The following is a 24,296-nucleotide window of genomic DNA, read 5'->3' on the forward strand; positions in this document are numbered from 1 at the left end:
GTCACCTAGCAGCCATTCATCTGCAGCTGCAGAAGACCACGCAAAATGTTGGACAGATGACCGCAGCTGTTTGAGAGAATAGCCAGATCCTGGTATCCCAGCAGGATATCACCCGCCGCCACCACCGCCAGCTGCTGAACTGCCTGTCAGCCTACACCAGGTCCAATTACATCATTGGCAATGCAACCTCACAACTTTCCCGCTGGTCCCTTGCAATGCAGGTGCAAATGGTCCAGTGTTGCCAGGACGTTGCCAGGGCACTGGAACAGGTGACAGCAGCAGTGCATAGTCTGCAGCCGACTGCCCATGGTGAACCAGGGGGGGGTGATGATGCCAGCGAGGGCACGTCAAGCCACAGCAGCATGTCCTTGCCGTTAGTGACTGAACGCCGCCGCAGCAGCAGGCCAACTGCAACATCACGGGCCAACACTGTCATTGAGGACTCTGAGAGGCGACTCGGTGCATCTGGACGGAGGCGCCAGTGACACCTTGCACTCTGTCTGCAGGGCCATGCTGGATCTATAAGCAAGACCTCTACCCCTGCATGGGGACGTATGACGCAATACTGTCCTCATGTGAAATCATGGACAACAAAGGCCACATTATTGTGATTAAACAATAAAAATTTATGGTCTCACGTAAATCCAACTCATGTCATTATTACATATGTCATGCATGAGTGCAGTGTTGTGTGAGGGGAATGGGTGCACTAGAAACAGTTAATAGTGATGTGGTTGCGGCGCCTGTGTCGTTCTGCAGGATTTTCCCCGTGTGCATGACGCACATGTGCAGGTGGGCGGTTGTCCCCTTCCGACTCACTGCCAGAGATCTCGACAGGTAACCTGCGCTTGGTAGCAATGTTGTGGAGTATTGCACACACTGCCACGATGCGGCAGCAGACCTCAGGCTCGTATTTGATAGCCCCACCAGTCTTGTGAAGTATGCGAAATCGGCTCTTCAAAAGGCCAAATGTCCTCTCAATGCAATTTCTTGTGCGTATGTCTGCAGCATTGTAACACCGTTGCTGTGGTGTTTCAGGGTTGAGGTATGGGGTGAGGAGGTACTCACGGAGACCGTAGGCGCGGTCACCTGAATGAAAGAAGCACAGGGTGAGTGCCTGTTCTGCGCAGCTACATGATCACAGTGTACTATTTGGGGGTATGTGTACTTACCTAGTAGGTGTCCTTCGCCAAAGTCTCCCCTGGCCAGTCGTGTGTGCATGCCGCTGTGCCGGAATATGAAGGAGTCATGTGTGCTCCCCGGGTATTGTGCCACTATGTCCGTGATGATAGTCTTAGCGCTGCACACCATCTGGATATTGAGGGAGTGGTAGGACTTGCGGTTGCGGTACATGTATTCCGTTTGTGCTGGTGGGCAGATGTGGTTGTGGGTACAGTCAATGCATCCTATTACATGTGGGAACTGCGCAATGTTGTAGAAATGAAGCTTGGTCTCATTCAAGTCCTGTTGGGTGGTCGGGAATGAGATGTAGTGGTGTAGCCGGGTCAGCATTGCCTCCAGGAAACTCCTTAGGCAGCGGGACATAGTGCTCTGGGATATCCCCCCTGCAACAGCGACTATCCCCTGGAAGCTTCCGGAGGCCAGTAGGTGCAGGCTGCACAAGACCTGGACATGGGTGGGCACGGCATTGGTCCTCCTTGTTGGGTGCTGCATCAGGGGGTCTAGGTCCCGGATCAGCTTGATGATCATTGCCCCATTCAGGTGGTACTTAGAGTAAATTTGCTCCGCAGTTTGGCCCAGAGGGTAATCCGCTGGCGGAATATTCGCTCCTGGATCCAGCTTCTGTTCCATGCTGCAGCCTGAAGCCTTCGCCGCCTGACCACCATGTAGAGTCCTGGCATTGTGAGAGTCCTCATGCTCCTACTGTGTTTCCTTAAGTGTGTTTGATCAGGACAGCACCTGTGGCTAGTTTTCATTTTAAAACATTTTTTTTCCTTCATGGTTACCACCTGGTTTTGGTTCTCCTTAAATTGCGTGTCGCAAATAGCGATTTTCAGCTTTTTCGCAAATAGCGAGTTTTCATGAATTGCGTTTGCGAATATTTAGCGATGTCGCTTAATAATTGGCAGAATCCATGGATTCTATGTCAGGACCGGAGGCTTCAGATTATGCTATATCTTCCTTCGCTTTATTAACATAAAGACTCCACAGCAGCTTAGGAAAAGATATATAATAGTAACAAAATGCTTTAAGACATAAAGCATTGACGAAACGTTCAACAGATCAAAACAACAACTCCCAAGAGTCTCTTTGTATAATGACAGTCCATAGTCCTTCCACTCTGTCCATCACCGCTATAAACCCGGCCTTCTCTTCCTCTTCCTCCTCTTTCTTCGCTGCTCCCGCAGCCAGATAAGTGCTTTTCATGTTTTCCTTTCGGTGTTTGCTGATTGTATTGTGTGTACGATCGTTGGGGGACTCACTCCATGGTTTATTCCCTTGCAGAGTCCCCGGTCGCGGGAACGCTCTATCGTTCCTACGCGATCTTTCTTTCCCACTTGTGTGCGGTGTGTAAGTAAGCCGCCAGGGGGCGCCCTGACGTCTCGCCGACCCTTCGGCGCGCCTCCGCAGTTACAGGAGCCGCGCCGTGGAGTCTGCTTGCGCAGGAGCCAACCCTCGCGTACCCCTCTGACACCTGGTGCTCCCTGCTCCTGCTCCTGACGCCCCGTTGGGGTCTGTATTGCGGCGCTGACCGGGTGAAACACCTTCGGGTGGTCTTTGTGCACCTCTTTGATTAAAGTGTGTGGCTAGCGCGCTTGAGGGGTGCGGAGGCCCGGTCCCGGCGAGGAGGGTCTGCGCGCTGGGGGGTTGGTGCAGCCCCACCTGCCACGTCAGTTGGCCCAAAACGTGTTTGCAGCCAGTTGGTCTGCCCATGTCCGAGACCTATCTCGACTGCCGCCCTACAGGGTGCCCCGGATTTACCCCTGTGCTCCAGGATGGAAGGGGAGTACGAGGAGGAACCCTACTCCTACTTGCAGGACGACGAATTTTACCAGGCGGTGGATAATTCGATTTATCGCTGCGTGACGGAGGTGGTAGGGCCTATGGAGGACCGCCTCTCCGCCCGCATCGTGGAAGAATGCGCGAAGCTGGCATCGGCGCATGTGCCTCCGACCCCCGATCTCCCGGGGACGTCCGGCGGGTTGCCACCCGCCCCGAAGAGGCCCTGTAAGGAAGGACCGTCATCGGAGGCCCAAGGAGTGGACAGGGGCGCGTTTGAGCGTCTCCGGGACGCCTTCCTGGCGAAGGCAACGGCGGCGCCCCCTGCCCCCTTGGTGGATCAGGGTGCTTCGGGGGACGTGTCGACGGCCCCCGCTTCTCCTGTGTACGACTCTCCGGACACCGATGACGACGGGGAGTCGACCCGATCTTGGCTTCAGGCGTCTTCTGCCAAGGAGATGCCACGGGATGAGTCGGGCATGCTGGACCCGGACGAGATCGTCCACCCCCGCTCCGCGGCTTGGACACCGGGGGAGACGGTGGCTAAGTTTGTAGCTGGTAGGCTGCGCAAGCCCCTGGAAAAGGAGGCAAGGGGTTGCCTGCGTGGGGAGTGCCCTAGGCCGACCTTGGAGGGCAAGGTGGCCATGACCCCGGAGTTAGATGCCAAGATGGCCACCTTCCTGGCGAAATTTATGAAGGATCCCAGGAAAGGCATCGATCGGTCCTGGCGGGCCTGCCAGGATAAACTGCTGGATGCGGTTGGGCCTGCAACGAAGATCCTCGATATGGCGGAGGAGGCGAAGGCGAATGGCACCGTCATTTCTCCGGAGGTGCTCTCTAATTGGGCACAGAGGGTGATAGTGTTCTTGGGCAACGCCAACTGTGCCCTATCTACAGAGAGGCGGCGTTCGCTCTTGATCAAACTGGACCCAAAGTTGGGGGACCTGGCCTCATCGGAGGCGGGTGCTGTGGCCCAGGGAGGCCTCTTTGGCGAGCCCTTCATCAGGGAGCTGGGCAAATTCGTGAACACGTTCACGTCGTTGGATAAGGCCCAGTCCAGCATTAAACTGGTGTTTCACCAACGTTTCTCCGGAGGGGCCGGTCGCGGTAGGGGCCGCGCGATCGGCCGTGGCCAGCAGACCAACAATAAAGGACAAGGCCCCGGCAGAGGCCAATACCAGACCTCTGCGAACTTTAACAACTTCTACCCCACCAGAGGGCAACGCTTCGGCGGCAGAGGGTTCAGAAAGAACTCCGGTCAAGGGAATGCCTCCGGTAAGTGTCCTTTGTTTAGATCAAGTTCCAATTGGGGGGCGGCTGGCAGCCTTTTACGAGGAGTGGGAATTGCTCACTGCCGACGATTGGGTCTTGCAAACTGTACGTGGGTTCCACATAGAATTCTACGACCAGCCCACGCAAGCGGTGCCCCCGCGTCCAATGATCTTTTCAGAGTCCGACGCGCGATTGATAGACGGGGAGGTCTCGGATCTGCTCCGCAAAGGGGCCATCCGCCTATCAACGCGCCACCCACTCGGGTTCCTCAGCAACGTCTTTTTAGTGGACAAGACAGATGGGGGCAAGAGACCTGTGATCAATCTCAAGGAATTAAACGGGTGGTTGATCTATCGACATTTCAAAATGGAGGGTATCCACCTCCTTCGAGACGTACTCCTCCCTCGGGATTGGATGGTGAGACTGGATCTCAAGGATGCCTATTTGGTCGTCCCCATCCATCCCCCGCACCGTCGTTTCCTTCAGTTTCTATGGGACGGCAGGGTGTTCGAGTTCACCGCGCTGCCGTTCGTTCTGTCGTCGGCCCCATGGTGCTTCACGAAAGTGCTCCACCCGGTAGTGGAGTTTCTCAGAAGTCAGGGGGTCCGTATGTTAGTGTACTTAGACGACATCCTCCTCATGGGGCAGTGCCCGGAGGTGTTGGCGGGCCAGCTGCGGCAGGCCGTCCACCTCCTCCAGAGACTGGGGTTCGTGATCAACGGCTCCAAGTCGGTTTTGGTTCCCACTCAGAAGATCATCTTCCTAGGTTTCGTGGTGGACTCGGTGCAGGCGGTCTTGAGCCTGCCGGGTCGGAAAGTCGCGAAAATACGACATCTGCTTCGGCAGACGATCGCAAAGGATCGCACGTCCTTGCGCCATATCGCCAAGGTGGTAGGGCTTCTGTCGTCCTCCATCCAGGCGATTTTCCCAGGCCCCCTGCATTACAGGGCGCTCCAGCGCTTGAAGGCGCAGCACCTACGTCGTGGGATGAGTTACGATCAGTGGGTTCCCCTCACGGAGGAAGTGAAGGAGGAAATGTCCTGGTGGCTGTCTCACATGGAGGCATGGAATGGTCGGGCGATCTTCGGTTCGGCCCCGGACCTAATCATAGAGTCCGATGCCAGCAGGTCGGGCTGGGGCGCCCGGTGCGGGGATTTCTCCACCGGCAGCGCCTGGTCTTCAGAAGAACAATGATTGCATATCAACTGTTTGGAGCTCCTGGCGGGCTCCTTCGCAGTCCGTTGTTGGACCAAAGATTCGGTCAAGGCCTGTGTCCTTTTACGGATGGACAATGTTTCGGCGGTTCGTTATGTGAACCATCTGGGGGGTCCTCGTTCCCGCGCTTTGGCGGATCTGGCGAAGGACTTCTGGGACTATTGCCTGTCACGTCACATTGCGGTGACGGCGGACTATCTACCGGGTCAGTCCAACCAAGTAGCGGATTGGCACTCCAGACACCTCAGGGACGCCAGTCAGTGGAAACTGGATCCGGAGGTCTTCCGGTGGTTGCAAACTCTCTGGGGTCCTTTTTCAGTGGACCTGTTTGCGTCCCGTCTCGACCACCAGCTGCCGCGTTTTTTCATCTGGAGGCCGGACCCTCTGGCGGAGGCCACGGACGCCTTTCTACAGGATTGGAGTCGGGAACAACCATTTGCGTTTCCCCCGTTCTCCATGATAATGCGAGCGGCGGCCCAAATACGCCGCCAAGGAGTGGAGTTGGTGTTGGTTACACCGCTCTGGAGGTCTCAAGTGTGGTTTCCGGTTCTTCTGGAACTTTCTTGGGATTTTCCAATCCTACTCCCCCTCTTTCCTCTGCTCCTGACAAATCCGGATCGGGAACCGCATCCTCTCATCACGCAGAGCTCTCTCCGCCTCGTGGCATGGAGGCTCTCAGGAGACGCTGGTCGCTCCCAGGCCTTTCGGGGTCTGCTGAACACTTGCTCTCCAAAGCATGGGCCGATAGTACGACGAAGCGCTACAGATCCGCTTGGCTTAAGTGGATGCGTTGGTGTCTACGAAGGGATTTGGATCCCTTGGTCGCAGGCCTCGTTCCCGTGCTGAATTTCCTGGCTCACTTAGCCGACAAGGGCTTGGCCTATAGAACGATCAATGCTATTCGATCGGCGATTTCGGCAGGCCATGACAACATCGATGGCCACCCAGTAGGGGAACATCCTTTTGTTTGCCGGCTTCTGCGGGCTATTCGTCTCGCGTTGCCTCCTGAACCCAGGTACTCCGCCCTTTGGGACGTCAATTTGGTTCTGAACTTGTTCTTGTCCTGGCCGGCCAATTCCTATCTGTCTCTTAAGGAACTATCGGCGAAGTTGGCCATGTTGTTATGTTTGATCTCTTGTAGACGCGTCTCTGATGTGCGCGCGCTGGATGTCTCTGCACGCATTTTTTCCCCGGATGGGGTTACTTTTACCGTGGGCCGACGGACTAAAACGTCGTCGCGATCCATTTCCTATCCAGCTTTTCTTGACACTCCTAAGTTGTGTGTTGTGCAATGCCTCAAAGCATATGAAGATCTGACCTTGGATTTGCGCCCTCCGGGCGAGCGTCAGTTGTTGATTGCCCTGCGGAAGCCACACAAAGCTGTCTCCTCCCCCACTATTGCTCGGTGGGTGCGGTGGGTCATGCAAGAAGGTGGCATCAATACTTCTCTCTTTGGAGCACACTCTGCCAGAGGGGCCATGGCCTCTAAGGCGTTCTCAGTGGGTGCTCGCTTGGAGGACCTAATGCGAGCGGCGGATTGGTCCTCGGATTCCACCTTTAAGAGGTTTTATTTTAAGCCGGTGGTGGATTTGGCCCAGTTGGTGGTAAGTAAGCTTTGAACTAGCATAATCTGAAGCCTCCGGTCCTGACATAGAAGCGAAATTTGCCTAGCTTACGTAACGGTAAGTTTCAATTCTATTAAGGACACGGAGGCGAGGATTATCCCACCCAGGCTACAGTGGTGTCTCTACCCGCCCGTATGGCAGTAAGTAAAGCGTTTTCCTTTACATTGTCTGTACTGTATTAGTCACTGAATGCTCCTCGCCTTATTGTTGCATTCCTGGGCCACCTCGCTGACGCTGTTTCTTTGTCGACAGGCAACGAGGGTGCTAACCAGGATCAATGAGGTTCAGGCGTGGTCTGCGCGAAGAAAGAGGAGGAAGAGGAAGAGAAGGCCGGGTTTATAGCGGTCATGGACAGAGTGGAAGGACTATGGACTGTCATTATACAAAGAGACTCTTGGGAGTTGTTGTTTTGATCTGTTGAAAGTTTTGTCAATGCTTTATGTCTTAAAGCATTTTGTTACTATTATATATCTTTTCCTAAGCTGCTGTGGAGTCTTTATGTTAATAAAGCGAAGGAAGATATAGCATAATCCTCGCCTCCGTGTCCTTAATAGAATTGAAACTTACCGTTACGTAAGCTAGGCAAATTTCGATTCTCGCTATTTCCGAATCGCTATAGGGGTTCCTCCTAGATTCTGCGATTTATTTTGCGAAATCGCTATTTTATTTTTGCGAATACGCAATTTCTGTGTTTTTCACATCATGAATTGCTTTTCTGTTAATTGAGATCGCAATAGCTAATTCGCAGCTATTGCGATCGCAATTTTGCTTGATGAATCTGGCTGCAAGTGTTACTAACAGAGCAATACATCATGGCATGGTGAATTTCGCTATAAAGACAAAAAACAAACCCATGTGAAACTAGCATCCAATTCTTCTATTTTCAAATAGTGGGCTCGCATTTCAAAGGGTAACTTGTAACTCACCATGGTAGCATCTTCAATGATGGAGTAATTGGCTTGGTGCAAGTAGTGATGCAGCAAATTACAAAGCAAGCAGGACGGATTTTCCTGGAGGAAGCGAGCCTGTTTAGTCAGCCTGTTATATTTACATCTCAAAGGAAAATGAAGACTTTTATTCTGAAAGAAAAAGATACACAAACAGCTATAGTGCGTTCAGTAAAATAAAACCTACACAGAGCCAAAAACATTCCAGCTTGACTATCAGCTGTCCGTTAAGGATTCAAATTAGACAGTGGTAGGCCCTACAGCCAGGAAACAATGCAAGCATGCATGTGTTTCTACAAATCCCACCTTAAGTGTGCATAACCACTTAGTCCCCTACAATGCTAATTCGAGAAAGATTTTAGTAAATTATTTTCCAGATTTTTTTGCGTCAAAGGTGTTTGTCTTCGCCGACCAGTCAATGACAGTCAAAAATTTACCTTGGCACTCAACAGGATCTGACAACTAAAATAGGCCAAAACTGAAAAATTATTGTTTATTGTGCATATGCCAAAACAAATTATTATTAAAGAAGGTATTTTTTTCCAATATTGAAGCAGACATGTTGTTAGTGCAATCTCTATGAAATTAGGTCACACATAGAGCCACTGAATTGACTTGCTGCGTTGTTACTAGATGATGAATGCACATGCCATTACTTATGGGAGTCTCAGCAGCATTTCTAAAATGATTCAGATTGGGGGCAACTTCTGCTTCCAAAACAGTGTAACAGTTAGTAAAACAAAGCAAAAGTGACTAGTCTCACAGGTAGAAGTGAAAGGGTAAAAAATGAAGTGAAATTAATTGTGCTGTGGAACAATGTATGGATAATAGGATATTTTAGAGATTAGTGGTCAAGTGGGTGTCCTAAAACCCAAAGAATTATCAATAATATAAAGATGATATCAAACTACGAGCGCTCAAGCCTGTTTCTTTATACCTGCTTTTTCTCCCTCGCCCTTCCCATAAAGGTGGGTGCTTTTCACAAAGTATTTTTTCAGAAGGGGCCCTATATATGCACACGTTAAGAAAAAGAAATTGATAATCTTGAGATCTATGTACTAAACTGTTTTTCAATACACAAAGACATTGTTTATAGGAGCTATCAGGATAACAAATTGCACATAAAGACAACAGACACTTTGTGTAATTGAAAAAATCTAACTTTCCTTACAACCACCATTGCTAACAAATATTGTGTGTTGGTACAACACAGGAAATGCATCACTTCATGCTAAATACAATAGGCTCATTAAGCATGAGTATCGGTTGTTCACTGACCTCCAATGCTTCAGTCATAATGCAGCCCATGACAGCACAAATTCTTAAAGTGCCTTCTGTCTCCAATTTATTTAAGGAAGACTTCATCTGATCAACTGGAACAAGCCAAGCACCAACAGCAGGAGTAGCTGTGCTCAGGAGGTTTAAATGTCTGTTTAAAAAAACAGGTATTAGAATTTTGTTAGTCATAATGAAGCTATCTGTATATGTACATTTGTAATGGTACTTACATCACACACACTTTACTGCAAAGAAACCTGCTGCATAATGATCAGATGCACAACGTATCAGCACCTACTATCAGAATCGACTACGTGCTTTTTTTCTCATTTAGCAAAAGAAGAAATGGAGAGGAGAATATATGAAACTCCAATTATTCTCAGTCATGGTTAACTTACCCTAGAATATTTACTTGAACCTTACAGATACCCTTCATCATTTCTGATTAATAGGAAAAGAGACAAAACACTAAAATATGTTTTAGAAAGTAATTTCAACCATCAAATCTGTTGATGAAACAAAAAGATGGGGGGTGGAACATACTCATTCTAGAATGGAGCCTACAATAGAAGTGGCCAGTGCATTAACAAAGATGCATCCTGTGTGCTCCCCATCAGTCCTGTATGCGCCAATAATGTTTGCTGTTGAGTCTGTTGGAGTGTTTGACAGCCATGTCTGGCTTCCCAGCATTCATCCCGGGCCGTGTGGTTATACTTTGGCCACAGCGGAGGCTGCAGGAAACAACCAGTGTCATCACTGTAGGGAGCTACATGGAGCTGTACAAAGGTTTGGTGGGCTGGGGAGAAGAAAATTATTTAGGGGCAAATAATCACGAGCTTCATAAGATATAAAGAAGGTTCTAGTCTGTACACCTTGTAACTTGTTGAAGTGGGCTTCCTGTTATTTAGGCTACATATTATCTTTCTTTTGAGAAAGCCACAATTAGACCTTCAATAGTCAGCCAGCAAAATACCACTGTCCACAGTATGAGTCACTTATGTTAAATACATTAAAGAGCAGTGACGAGTAAGTAAACAACTGTGTCGGAGCATCAATAGCTCAAGGTGGTCTGCACTTTGAATGGGTTCAGCCTGTATAAGCCTCAAGCCCTGAAATGAGTTACCGACACAGTTTTAAAGCAACACATACCAACATGCCTGAAAAACCCCAGCCCATACCCAAAAAGGCTTCACTGAGAAAAAAGTGAATTGGTGAGAAAAGTAAATGGAAATCCAAAGAGGGAAACAGCTCCATTTAGCAACCATGTGATACAAATGAAAGGAGTGCCAATAAATATACCCGGATCGCCGATTATCTTTTTTTTTCTTTCGAACATTACTTCACTGATTTTAGTTAATCAACAATAATAATTAAATACAGATCCCCGATTTTCTTAATGAAATATTCAGAAAAGTTTTTAAAAAAAGGATACAGGGAAGCCACACTAATCTGCATTACAGGAGATGAGTGCTTGAGATTTCCAAACATAAGCGCATACATTCAAGAAGCCCAGATTCTTACCGCTTTAGACATGAATTACAAACCAGACAACAAGCCATCAGTACAAGAAGAATTAGCATTTTTTAAAGTCCCATTACAATGTGTGTGTAAGAAGGTTACCAAATCCTCCATAGACTCATAGGAAAGAAAGAATGCTTATAAACTCTAGACCAGATAGTACTCTCCTTCACCTACACGATTAGACGCAATGTTTGTGGGGACCAAACACTTTTTGGAAAGGTTGCGGAGAGGGAAGCACATTGCTCCATGCACGGTGGCCCTGCATACATACCCAAATGTATGTGAACAAGATTTTGTCACACATTAGTTCCATAACAGGAATTTCCCTATTGCTTCAGGCGTTGATATTCATTCATTCATAATCTTTATTTGAGCTCTTTTTATAACAGATCATAAAAGCATCATTCAATCTAATACATTTTACTATAAAAAGACAGTAAATACATTTAAAATCTTTTAAAATTATTGCACGTTCCAACCCTTAGGGCCTCTACTAGGTGATAATGTTTAGAACCATATAAGAGACTAACACGATATTCATAGGATATTTAACTTTTTAAGTTCACCTCTCTGTTGGGAATCTAATTATTGCGGTTATTTAAATCATGATACCCCAGTATCTTCCTCTTTCTCACACATGCCCATAAAAAACATGCTACAGAAAGGCAGACAAAGGGTTCAGAAAGCATCTTTAAAAAATACAGTGCCACCCTGCATTGCAAAAAATGATGGCGCCTTAAAATTGGGAAAATAAATGCTTTCCTCTCAGTTTGATAAAACGTACAAAATAAAACGATGTGTAGGTTCGTTTGGGGTGAGTGGTTATCACAGGGAGAAACGGGCAAATCAGAATGTTTGAACTTCCTCACTGGTAAGGCCAAAATCAGGGGGATGTGCTTCAGGGGAAAGCACAACAGTATGAATCTATGGTGTGAATAGTTGATACACGTGAGGTATGAAAATCCCTCCCCAGGTCTAGATGGAATACGTTCATATGCACGTAACGCCTTTTGTTGCTGATTCTTTTCCCTTCGAAGAAAGTTGGACCATTGTAAGAACAGATCATTAATTTTCTGTTTGGAGATCTTCCTACAAAGAGAGGGGTCCCTGAACAGCTCTCCTTCCCAAAGTACGGTCAGCTTCCACATATCTGAGCCATCCAATCCTATTGTAATGGTCCAACTTCAGACAGCTACCAATTATGCGTTGAGTTAAGTTGCAAGTGGACCTACGCCAAATCAAAAGCCACAATAAAATTGGAGCCAGTCTAATAGAATCCAGCAGGTATGGTAACCCCAATTCAAGATGTGAAATATAGTTCGAGTGGGAAACTGGTAGTGACACTCGGTTTTTAAAAAAGGTGACTTCCATGCTTTGTAGATGGTCCGAAGGAGCCATTCCCCACACTCCTGCTCCATATGTTACCATTGCCTTCGTCTTGGCGCGATAGATATTTTTTATAGTTTCCAGTGGACTGATTCCCAGCTTCCTTGCAAATACCTTAATAGCTTGTACACTCCATTCCATACCTAGAGCTCTTGCTGCCACCAGATTTTTTCAGGAGTGGTTTTTACCAAATAAGTCCACCACTTCGAATTTCTTTGAAATGGGGGGTGTTTTGCACCTCTTTTGGCTCCTGCTATAATGACAACAGATTTTGCCTCGTTGACCCTGAGATCTAGCAAAGCCATAAAAGCAGCATATGAGGTGATGAGAGATTGCAAGACGACCCCTGTCCTAGCAATTAGAACTGCGTTGTCAGCGTACACCAATAATGGAAGTGGGATGTTATCAAATGCAGGCACGTCCAGCGGTGAACCAGTCAGGGCAGCCTCTACCCAGTTTGTATAGATGGAAAAATGAAACGGGGCGAGGACGCATCCCTGCCTGACTCCCCTCTCGATCTTAAATGAACGCGTACATTCCCCATTAGCACCATACCGAACACAAGCGGTGGAATTGGTGTACAACTGGCGAATAAAGCGGATAATCAAGGGGGTCAACCCCCATCCCATCCAGAATGGGCCATAACTTCTGGTAGGACACACTGTCGAAGGCCGCAGAGAGGTCCATAAAGGCCATGTATATCCTCCCCCCATTCAAGTATATTTGTGGATGCAGAGTGATAAATTAAGGCATTGGTCCACTGTCCCCTTTCCCTTCTGGAACCCATACTGGGTGGGCATCAATATATTATTCTCTTCAGCCCACTCCTCCATTCTAGATAACAAGAGCCTGCCCATCAGCTTTGCAGTGGTATCCAGCGGGAAATAGGTCGATAGTTCTTAGGGATGCCCCATCCCCTTTCTTATGGATAGGGACAATTACCCTTTGGTTCAAAGATGGGGGAGGACCCTCTATCGCTATACTATTTAAAACATTCGTTAATAAGGGGCCCCACATATCATAAATCTGCTGGAAAAGATCAATTGGGATCTCGTCAGGGCCAAGGGCCTTCCCAGGTGCACTACACTTCAGCCCTCTACTGACTTCCTCTAGCAAGAATGTCAATGTGCCCTGTGGCGATCTGGTTTGGTCCATGGCTAGTGGGACCAAGGCAGTATTGGAACCAAAAATACTTTCAACGTGACCGACCCATGAGTCCTCACCAACATGCGGGTCCAAACAAAGGTCCATAAAATCCTTGAAGTAATAGACATTTATAACTCCAAAAATCCCTGCTGCTGCCCGTGGCAGCAGCTTGCTCAAGATCTTTCCAGGCCTTCTCCCTAATGTCCTTATCTCTTCGTTTCCTTGCCTGCTTGTATTTGGTTCATAGTGATTTTATTACTATTGCATCTCTATGAGGGGCTTTTATAGCTGTAATAATATCCTTCCTCGTAATAGAACATTCATGGTCAAACCATCCTCTGGTACGATTAAGATTGGCAGGCTTGGGGCGAGTAAGTGCCAATTTTAATTTTGAAAAGAGGGCTATACACTGGGAGACTATGTATGCAGGTGAACATCCCTCAGTCAGGCATTTTGTAATGTCATCCTTTACATGAGTTAAAGTATGAGTTACTTACCTTCGGTAACAATGTATCTGGTAGAGACGAATCTAGCCATAGATTCCTTCACGTAGAATTATCCCCAGGCCTGAGACTGTCTCCGGAAACCTTTTTGCCACAGCATCTCTGCGCGCCGGGGGCAGGGCGACATCATCCAACTCCGCCCAGGCGTCATCCGTGTGCGTGACATCAGCAAGGTCACATAAGCCCCACCCCGGCGTGCCTACGTCAGTTTTCTTCGGAGAACTTTTCCACACCAGAACGCGGAGCCACCAGATAAAAAACTGTGGGAGCATGGGAACAGTGTGCGAAAGAGTATACAAAAAAGAAACAGCGCAGTGTCCAAGGGCAGAGAAAGAGGGGAAGAACAGAGCAGAGCCCTGAGCAGCCACCCTACCTATACATAAGACAGCAACCCCCACCTCTCCCCCAGAGACAGGGAACCTCCGTAAAAGTCACGCCACATGTAGCAGGCCTACAACTACACTCCGAAACAAGGAAGGGGAGACAGTCCCAACAAACAGGAACAACTAACCTCCAGCCACCCCAGCCTAGAGGGCATTCACCCCCCAGAAAAAAGGGCAAGGCACTACTAGAGGGTCCAAACTCAGAGGTGGTAGATGGGCCAGGCCCATGGCAGCAAAAGGAAGGGAGAGATGGGAGGCAACCTCCCGACCTGGTGCAGCCAGAGCAGCGGAGGATAGGAGCACCAGAACCCCACTTTCCCAGAAACAAAGAGGGGGGAAGAACAGCCACCAGACGGTGCCACTGTCAAGAGCAAAAGAAGGTACTCACAGGCGGAAGGCGAGTAACAAGGACCAGCCCAGGGGTCCTCGCAGAACGGGGAGGAAGGGCGGGCCGTAAAGGAATCTGCGGCTAGAATCGTCTCTACCAGATACATCGTTACCGAAGGTAAGTAACTCGTACATCTGACAGACTACTAGCTGCACTTTCCTTCACGTTGAATAAATACTCTAGCAATACCAACGGGGAAGGAGGGTCTGCGAAAGGAACCCACCAGACTGGACAGGACAGAAGGCCCACAGGGGACCAGCCCTGTAGACCAGGGAGGCAACCTCCTCCCTACCAGGCAAGAGGACCCCCAAAAGTCGAACATCAGCAGCCCCAGAAGGGAAGAAGGAAGAGTGGAGACCCATACACTCACAACAGAGGAACCAAGGGCAAGCCTGGAGAGGCCGAAGCACCCCACTCCACCCCCAGGGCAACCGAACTTCCACCCAACGCCAGGACAGGCAGAGGAACAAGAAGTAGCCCAGAGGGCCCGAGGAAACCAAGAAAGAGGCAAGCCCACCCAGAGGAAAGGCAACAGGCCAGTCAGAACGGCAGCTATAACCATAAGCCGCCAGAAGCATGAAGGACACTGATGCATCCCAGCTCTCAGCACAAGAGCAGGAAGGAGAGGAATGGCCGGACCAACCACTAAAAGGGTTGCGCAGACAACCTCAAGAAGCAATAGCAACATACAGAACCGCCATGGAGAACGGGCACCCGAAGGCAACCAGCACTCCTTAGCAGAGCATAGCTATATAACAGCTACCACTACCCCACATAGGGTACGGTAAGTCCCAAAACACTGGAATCCTCTTTGGAAGAACTTCCACAGCAGAGGAGAAAGCAAAAGCGACATGAGGAAAAAAACAACCCAGCGGAAAACTTGACATCAGCCCAAAAAAAAAACACAGAAGGCCTAACCTCAGGGCCAAGTCTGTGTAACTATTCCAGCAGAAAACACACACACAGGCAACAAGGGCCGTCCAGCAGCCATCAATGCCAAAGTTCCATAAAGGAAGACTCAACTGCCAGGAAATACCATCCATAGCAAGGGCATCCAAAAGGCCCAACCCCAGCTCAGTTCAGCAGTCACTGAGGAGGGGAAGGAGGAGGAAGGAGGAGAATAATGAGGAAGAGGAGAATAAGGCGGAGGAGGATTAGAAGATGGAGGAGGACGGAGCCCCGCCAGGAACCTCTGGATGGCAGAGTTAGCCGGGGTATGGAACAACAGGCTGCCATCAAATGGAAGATCAATGAGCCGCTCCCGAATATTCTCAAGGAACACGCCGTCCCGAAGCCAAGGATGGTGACAGAGGCCGACTGAGGAAGCCATAGCCAGACCCAGCACCTCCGAGATGTCCAGAGCGGAGCGGAGAATAAATGGCGTTAGCTCCCGGCCATCCGAAGCATGATGCTGTAAGTCCACCTGAACAGTCTCCTGGGAAGCCGCGGATCCCAGAGAATCAGACGAGTCCCACAAACAAGAGGAGGCCCTCGCCAATACACGCAAGGTGTTAAGGGCCCACAGGGCAGCAATGGTTGAGGCGAACATGTTGCGCCCGAAAGAGTCCAGCCAGCGGGCCTCCCGGACGGCGGAGTCAACAGTGGTGGCAGGGAGGAGAAAGGGGTCCTCAAAAGTGGACTGGCAGCAGAGGGGTGGAGGGAGAGGCACACTGGGTCAGCGGCGCCGTAAGGTGTCGGTGCAGAAGGTCCCGTCAGGGAAGAAAGGAGCGAACCCTTAAAGGGGAGTAAGATCTCCCTCCCACCAGAGCCCTGGGGAAGAACCTCCAAGAAATGGTCTGCCGGAAAATGAGCAATCAGGTACCCCATGCGCAGAATGCCTACAGCCGTGGATACCGTGTAAACGAAGGACGCACCCGCCTGCGTAGGGCCCTGTGGAGAAGAAATTAGTTCCTCCGTCAGAGACGGCTATAGACGGAGTCGGCCGTCCCCGAACCCAAGCGGGACGGGCAAGGGCCAGACCCGAAAGCCAGAAGGTACTGAAGAATGGTGTACCTGCTGCTCCTCCGACGAGCACTTCGGCCTCAGAAAGGACAGGGAGCCACCCTTCGACGACGCCGGTGAAAAAGAGACCACGTGGCGGCCAGTCTCCTGGTAAGAGGACCTCAATATATAGCCAGCCTCCAGAGAAGAGGGAGCGTCCGAAGACGAATTCGCTGAACGACCTCTATGTGGAGCCATGGAGTCCGTACCCTGAGGTCGGACGCCAGCACCATCCGGTGCAGAGGGAGAGGCCGGATAGGGCTCCTCCAAGTCACAACGCACCAGGGACCGGAGTGGGGCCAGGGCCGAAGTGGCCAAGGGGCGGCGCCGGAACGGGACCGACTCGACCTACGCCTAAGCAACCGCCCGCTGGCAGAAACGAGAAAGGCCCGGAGTGGGACAAGGAGTCCCCACCCCACGTCGGCCCAGAGCGGGACGAGGAGAGGTCACCGACCCTTGTGGCGCTGCCCGAAGCAGACGGCGCCAGCTCAGCCTTGTACGAGGCCTTCGCCTGCCCAGAGGGCCGAGCAGGGCTTGGGGATGCGACCCAAGCCCCGGCGACCTCCCGCAACACCACAGGGACTCCTGCAGGAGTTTGCAGGGAGGCAGAGGCGCCGTGGCCTGAAGGAGGGACCCTAGAGGGGCCGCACCCCATCAGCACCACATCCTCCAAGCCTGGATCCGAACCAGTCGGCACCAGGGCCCGAGCCGCCGGCGGCCCTGCGGCGCGCCCCAGGAGGAGACGCCAGCGAGGCCCGCAAAGCCGCTGCGTATGTCTCCATCTGGACACTTGACGCCCCCTCACTGGGAAACGGTGGATAGGAGAACGACACGCGGAGCCGCATCACCTGTGGAGAACCCACGCCCCCTGAAGGCGAAACAACAGCCCCCGGGGACAAACTTCGACACTTACCCACCGGGGAGCAACGCTCTCGCTACATCGGAGTAGGACGAGGAAGACTACCATGGCCGTATCTGAAGCTGTCCGCCGAAGATGATCGAGGGGAGGAGGTCAACCTGGAGAGACGTGCCGAAAGAAGTTTCATTCAGCGCTCCCGTCGTGACTTCGGCTTCAACTGTTGACATGCCTCACAATCACTGGTGCAGTGATCCTCCCCCAAACCCCACATACAAATGAGATGAGGGTCCATCGCCAACATAAGACGCCCACACAACGTGCAAGTTTTAAAACCCGAAGGCATTCGCACACTGTTCCACCAGACAGAAGACAATTGGTGAAGAAAAAAGGGCCCCAGACAGGCCTGCAGCAAGACCGGATCCGCGTTGCACGCGGAGAAGGAAAGAACTGACGTAGGCTCGCCGGGGTGGGGCTTATGTGACCTCGCTGACGTCACGTACGCGGACGCCGCCTGGGCTAAGTCGTGTGATGTCGCCTTGCCCCCGGCGCGCAGGGATGCTGTGGCAAAAAAGTGTTCGGATCCAGCCTCATGCCTGGGGATAATTCTACCTGAAGGCAGCTGCGGCTAGTAGTCTCTATCAGATATTTCATTTCCCAAATTCAACTTCACGACCTGTGTCCATTTTAGCTGATAACCATTTTTCCTACTTACTGATATCTTGTCTACTATCTGTTGATGTGTTTTCACCTTAGATGGAGAATTTGATACATAAATAAAATGGCATGATCGCTATAACTTGTAAACAGGTTATTTAAATGGGCCACTCTTCCGTTTTAACGGAGACAAGACTAAAATGGAATCAATTGTTGACTCCTGGCTACGAACGCCTAAATGTTTTCCCTGCTTGACCTGCAGTGATGTTATTTATTATTCCAAAATTAAACACAAATAAGAGGTTATTTAGGCTGTCACTGTACTCATTATGTGAGAAATTAGTTAGGGGATTACCCTGAGGGTCAGCTAGGCCGCAGACCTTAGACTCTTTCTGTTTGCAGAGATGAGTGTTAAAATCCCCAACCCAATAAATGTTTGGTAAACGTTTGCTATTAGTTATCTGTATTTTACCTAGCTCCCTATTTAGGTCCTCTACCACTTTCTTCATGTTTCTCCCGAATTCGTAAATATAGAAATTAATTAGAATTCAGGGCCCTACATTTCTATGTTCAATATATAAGAGTTGGAAACGTGTATTCGGTGAGTCAGCCTGTTTTACTAATAGGGGGACGGTATTCGAGATCAAAGTCAATAGTTCCCCCCCCCCTTTGCTCTACCCGATTTAGTTGATACTGCTGGAGTATTGAATGTACGAAACCGAGGGAAAAGCACCAGCTCCTTGACCCATGTTTCCCGGAAACAAATAATCGAGGGAATTCCAAAGATACAGCCATTCCTCATTTCCTGCCATATTCCAAGAGGCTAAAATGATCTTATTTCCTTCTACTATATTTTGCATGGGCGAGGATATTGGAGATATTTGTGCTATCTGTGGTGGTTCAACTAATATAGATAGTCTCTCATTTTGCGATGATGGTTAATCACATGATTCTAGGTCAAAGAGGATAGCAAATCTATTTTGAATACTTATTCCTTGCAGTCTATTTGGGCCCTTCATATGTCTCGTTGGGGGTTGGCCCTGCGTTAGCCTCAAGCTCTATCTTACATTTGTAACCTGCTTATAGAAATGCTCCAATGGTAGGGGAATGATCTGGGTGCACCTTTTGGGGGGGGAAAAGACCTATAGAGATGGTCTAGGAGCATATAACCCACCTGTGGGATATTAAAGTTTATCACTACGCAATCCCCCACAAAGGCCTTTACTGAACTGCCCACCCAACCCACTCGTCGGGCCTTAATAATTTTATTAGCCAAGTCATGGTTGCTCCATCCAGAGTTCTCAAGATTAGTTGAGAGCCAGTGGAGGGATTTATCCATTAACTGTGAAGTCGATTCAAGCTGATTAACCTGCAGTGACATACGTTGGCCAGAACCAATGTCAGAGGTGAGGCTTCGGGTGGAAGATGGAAAACTTGTGACAAATAGTCCACTGTGGGCACGGGGCAGGTGTTTCGTATTCCCATGTCCTGAACGAGTGCTCTTAATTCCTACCTGCCTGTGGGTATCTGTTGTAGTGTGCCACTTTGGCCCATTTCTTGTAAGGGTTGCGCTTCTCTTTGTGCATTTACGTGTTCACTCATTATGAGGACCGGCCCACTCGGCCTGGTTTCATGATTACTTATATGTCCCATCACTGATGGTACATTAGGCCGAATTTGGGCTTCAGTCGAAAGAATTGTAGGTGCCTCTGGTAATACACACATTTGTTGTGCTCTCCAGAGCTCGTTCAAAGGTTGAGCAGGTTTGTTAAGTGCTTCCTGGCTGGCTAGATGCTGCTCAATCTCAGTTAGCTTACTCAGGGTCCAGGAGTATGGTTAATCTTTAGCTTGCTTCTTCCCATCGATCCTCATTTAGAAGGGCTTGTGGAGATTGTATGTTAGAATTATGAACCACTTTTGGCGTGAGAAAGCATGCCAGTATCTGGAGATGTATCCAGTCTGCTGGCATCAGCCAGTTCCTCATACCGGTCCATATCTTGATCATAAAGATATTCTAAAGGGTTTAGCAACCCTTCCCATTCCTCCCCGAGGCCAAGCCTTTCAGGATAGGGCTCAAGCTCCGACCTAGGACAACGGGGTCCTGTCAGCACCCGAAGTTGGTCAAAACGACTCTGTGTTTTCCTGAATAATATTAGAGCCTACTGGAATGGTCCCGAGGTCTTCCTCACGAGCAGGACCGTGACGTTTGCGGAGTCGCATGCCAGGCTGCTAGTATCTAGGGACCATTTCCTCAAAGACTTCGGCGCCATGGCCCGGAAATTGCAGCACAACTTAGAGATGCCACAAACACACGAGGTGTGGATCTGTCACCCACATGGCACAGTGACAAGAGGCCACAGTGTGTAAAACTTGTCTTCCTTGATGACATCCTCAACACACCAGGAGGAAAAAAACTTTTTTTTAATGTTCAACAAAATGTTGCAAAAATCCTGTCTAAAACTGACAGAGGGTTAGCTTTTCTCTCAGATCAGGGCTGGTTGGTCTGGAAAGCAAAGAACTGACGTCAGTGCGCAGAGGTGATACCTATATAGGTGACACAAACTTCACTTCCGGCATGGACGGCGCCACGTGGAGTCGAAAGATGCCACCTAGAAGTGCTTATGAAAAATCATCCGGATCCAGTCTGACGCCTGGGGAAATTCAATGGTACGAAATCTGTGGCTAGAATTCTATATAAAATTATGCCAGTTCACGCAAGTGCAAAAGAAGCAGCAAAGGCACTTTGCACTGGTTAGCAGAAGTAAAGTACACAGAGTTATAAAGCCAGCAAAAATATAGGTCAAAACTCTGGGGTGCACGATGCAAAAGATGGTCATTTTGTACAATCATCATGCATGGAGGCAGGAGGTTATAGCACACTAAGATGCAGGAGAAAGGGTGAAAGAGGAACTATTCAGGAATTTCTCCAACAAAAAAAAAACATCAAATCTGAGCAAAGCCTGGCAGCGAATCAAATGGGCACTTTTTCCTGAGCTACGATTCCCAACCTGTGGTGAGGTCTGTGGTGCCATTAATGGAGTCATCAATGTATAACTGCCTCTGAAGCAGTGATGGAAGGTGTCAGTTGGTACGGTCCCATAGTTGGTGGGACACTGGCAGAGTATCTAAGGACATTAAGATGTTGACACAAACATATGACACCAGCAGAATCCTGGTGCCGATAGAGAGGGTAGTGGACTGAAGATCCAGTGAGCAGACATGATGCTGATACACCTGGGTAGTGAGTGGAAACTTCCCCGTTGATTGGCAAGTATCCTAGATTAACAGATGCCACTGCGCTTTGTAGCACCCTACCGGTAGGAAGACCTCTATGAGAAGAAAAGCAATAATGGGGATCAAGCTAGGGATTAGGATTGACTGTAAATGAAAGCAACACTACCGTACGAGAATGTTTCACACAAGCAGATCTCAGGAGAAAAGTGACATTTGTTACAACTTCATCCCAGGAGAAGAGAAAGGAAGCTGGATGAGGATTTGGTTGTGGGTGAGCTGACCAAGGATCTGTTTCCAGGACTTAAATGTGAAAAAATACAAAGTGCAGTGGAAAAAACTCCTGTAATGTAATTGTGGTAGAGGATGACAAGTTGGCAAGTATGGTTACTGCAATAGAGCTCAGGATGCAGGGGGACAATAAAAGTGAGACTCCAACTGAGGTAAAGAGGTACGTTTGCTTGTGATCTCTTACCCCATACCATGCTGTCCCACCTTAGTAAAAAAAAAAGTCTTTGAGCACTTTTTCGGAGCTTCTGGATTTCGCAACATTTGTAGCAGGGTGACAGTGATTCCGACTCTGGGGGAGCACAAATCGCAAGATTCAATTTTAGAGATACGTTTGCCTCGACACAGTACCTATATGTCCATATTAATCATATCCAACCTTTTCTGGATTTTGAAGAAGAGTGACCAACTAAATGGGTGCCACATGCTGGAAATTCAGAAGGAACTTTTGTTGGGCGTACAGGCTTTCCTGACGAGAACAGTAAGACTGCTGATGGTTTACAAGACAAAGCCCAATGCGTTCATAACTGTTGATTCAGATCAAACATTCCCTTGCAGTGTAAAGGAATCTTCTGTGGAGGGCTGAAGTCATATTGTTTTGTTTTCTCCTGGCAGCTACATATTTGTAATTGTGCAGTGTTGCCTTTAATACTCATCAGTAACATGCTGCTGTGACATGGATTTGGATATCAAACTAAGGAAAATGATTCAGTTGAGGTAATCAGAGGCCGGAATCTAATATCAAATTTTTCAACAGCAGTTTTACCTCTGACACCATCAATCACAATACATTTTCACTCACAGATGTCCCTTTTATTGACTCTGTGATTTCAAGCTAGATACTTCTTATTTTCTTCATCAAAAAAACTTTTTGAGGATATGAAGCTCTGGTCGCGCATGCCCCTAACCATCTATGGCCCGTCGGCGATCTTTAAAATGGTCACGCTTACTCGGATGTTGTATCAGCTGCAGAACCACCCTTATCCCATAGCGCCCAAATGGTTTCAGCAAGTGAACTCAGCGCTAGGTTAGTTCCTTTGGGGGTTGGAGTGATACGTGTGACAATACACAAGTGTTTTCTCTCCACCTACTGCGGAGGGCTTGCGACCTCAGATGTCCTCTCCTACTACCATGCCTCCCACCTCCTTGTGCTGAATGATTGGTGGTATGGGGACAGAGGGGACCCGGCATACTAACTGGAGCGCCACCTGATGGATACACACACCTTACACATCACTCTATATTCGGCACCTTTGCAAAAAGATTTGCCGCCGGCTACACGGCTGGTCTTCCGCATTTGGAGACAGTCTTTGAAGCGCATGGGGTGGATGAATACTCTGACGAGGGAGACCCCGCTGTGGCATAATGGGCACCGACCAGGGCTTGCGGCCCTGCAGCGCTTTCAGGGATGGGATGCCATAGGGGTCTCGACCCTGGGTGATGTGATGAGACATGGGACTCTTAAGTCCTTCATGGAGCTTCAGAAGGAGTTGGACATGCCCAGATCCCAGTGTTTCCGCTACCTACAGCTCCGTCATGCGTTATCCCCCAGTCTGGAGGGTATTGCCACACTTCTGAAGTTTAGCCCCCTGGAGGCCAAGGTCTTAATGGGAGATCTAGAGACCAAGAAGATTTCAAAGATTTATCAATCACTAGTCACTCACAGTGCTCCGACTTTGGAGGGGTTGAGAGGGACGTGGGAGGAGGATGTGGGCACTTTGGAAGAGGAGGACTGGAGGGAGGCCCTGGTGCTCCCCGGGGGGCAGCAATAGCCATGCGTCTCCGGCATATTCAGTTTAAATATTTACATAGAGTCTACTTCACAAGGGTCCGGCTGTGGCGGGCGGGTATGGTAGCCTCCCCAGAATGCCTTTGGTGTGGTCGGGAGGAGGGCACGTTGTTGCATATGGTGTGGTCATGCTCTGTTTTAGACCGCTTTTGGCAGGGGTATTCTCGTGCCTGTCGGAGGTCCTGGGGTGGACGCTCTCGCGTACTCTACAGCTCACTCTTCTACATGTAATGAAGGGGGTTGGGGGCAATGCCCACAAGCGCCACGTGCTGCTCCTGGGGCTTACCTTAGCGAAGCGTGATATTGCTAGGAGATGGAAGGACGCCCAGGCTCCGCCACGGTCTGCCTGGAAAAATGGCCGCGACTTCAATATGGGGCTGGAACAGCCCATCTTCCTGGCCCGTGGCTGCCCACGTAAACATTATAAAATATGGAAGAGGTCGGCAGAATATAGAGGACTGTGGTTGGATGCTCCGACTGCGCCTGCTGATCTCCCTGGGGGTTAACCGGGGGGACCTACATATAGGGGCTTGGAATAGGCGGGAGGGGGTGGCGGGGGTGGGCGGGACCTATGTTGGGGTGTGGGTCTGTGGATCTTTCTACTTGCCTGTTTACTATTCTTGCCTTATGACACTAAGCTATTCTGTGACTCGAACCCAGTAGAATGTTGCGCAAGTTGGGGTGGGGGGGGATGGGGGGGGTTACCGTTTGTTAGTGGCTCATTAGATTCAGCTCCCTGGTGGTTTGGACTATATCTACAACTGTTATTTGCCCTTCTGTGCTCGTCCTAGGGCTGCGGCAGAGGTCTATTGGCCGTGTTCTATCTACGGGTGGGTGATGTGTATCGCC

The 24,296-nt window shown here is 49.5% G+C and overlaps 1 protein-coding gene across 15 annotated transcripts in view; it reads right to left on the minus strand.

The window, feature by feature from the left end:
• The window catches only part of BLTP1 (bridge-like lipid transfer protein family member 1), a 1,831,302-nt gene that overhangs the window by 1,158,837 nt on the left and 648,169 nt on the right, over positions 1 to 24,296 (minus strand). For all 15 annotated transcript variants that reach the window (XM_086962202.1, XM_086962209.1, XM_086962198.1 and 12 more), the window contains 2 exons: positions 9,299 to 9,449; positions 8,000 to 8,152 (listed from right to left, as the gene is read on the minus strand). In XM_086962202.1, the coding sequence (XP_086818328.1) occupies positions 8,000 to 8,152; positions 9,299 to 9,449 (304 nt within the window). The remainder of the gene's footprint in view (positions 1 to 7,999; positions 8,153 to 9,298; positions 9,450 to 24,296) is intronic.

The sequence above is a fragment of the Lissotriton vulgaris genome, chromosome 3_1 (assembly GCF_964263255.1).
Source record: "Lissotriton vulgaris chromosome 3_1, aLisVul1.2, whole genome shotgun sequence".
Classification (NCBI taxonomy): Eukaryota; Metazoa; Chordata; class Amphibia; order Caudata; family Salamandridae; genus Lissotriton; species Lissotriton vulgaris.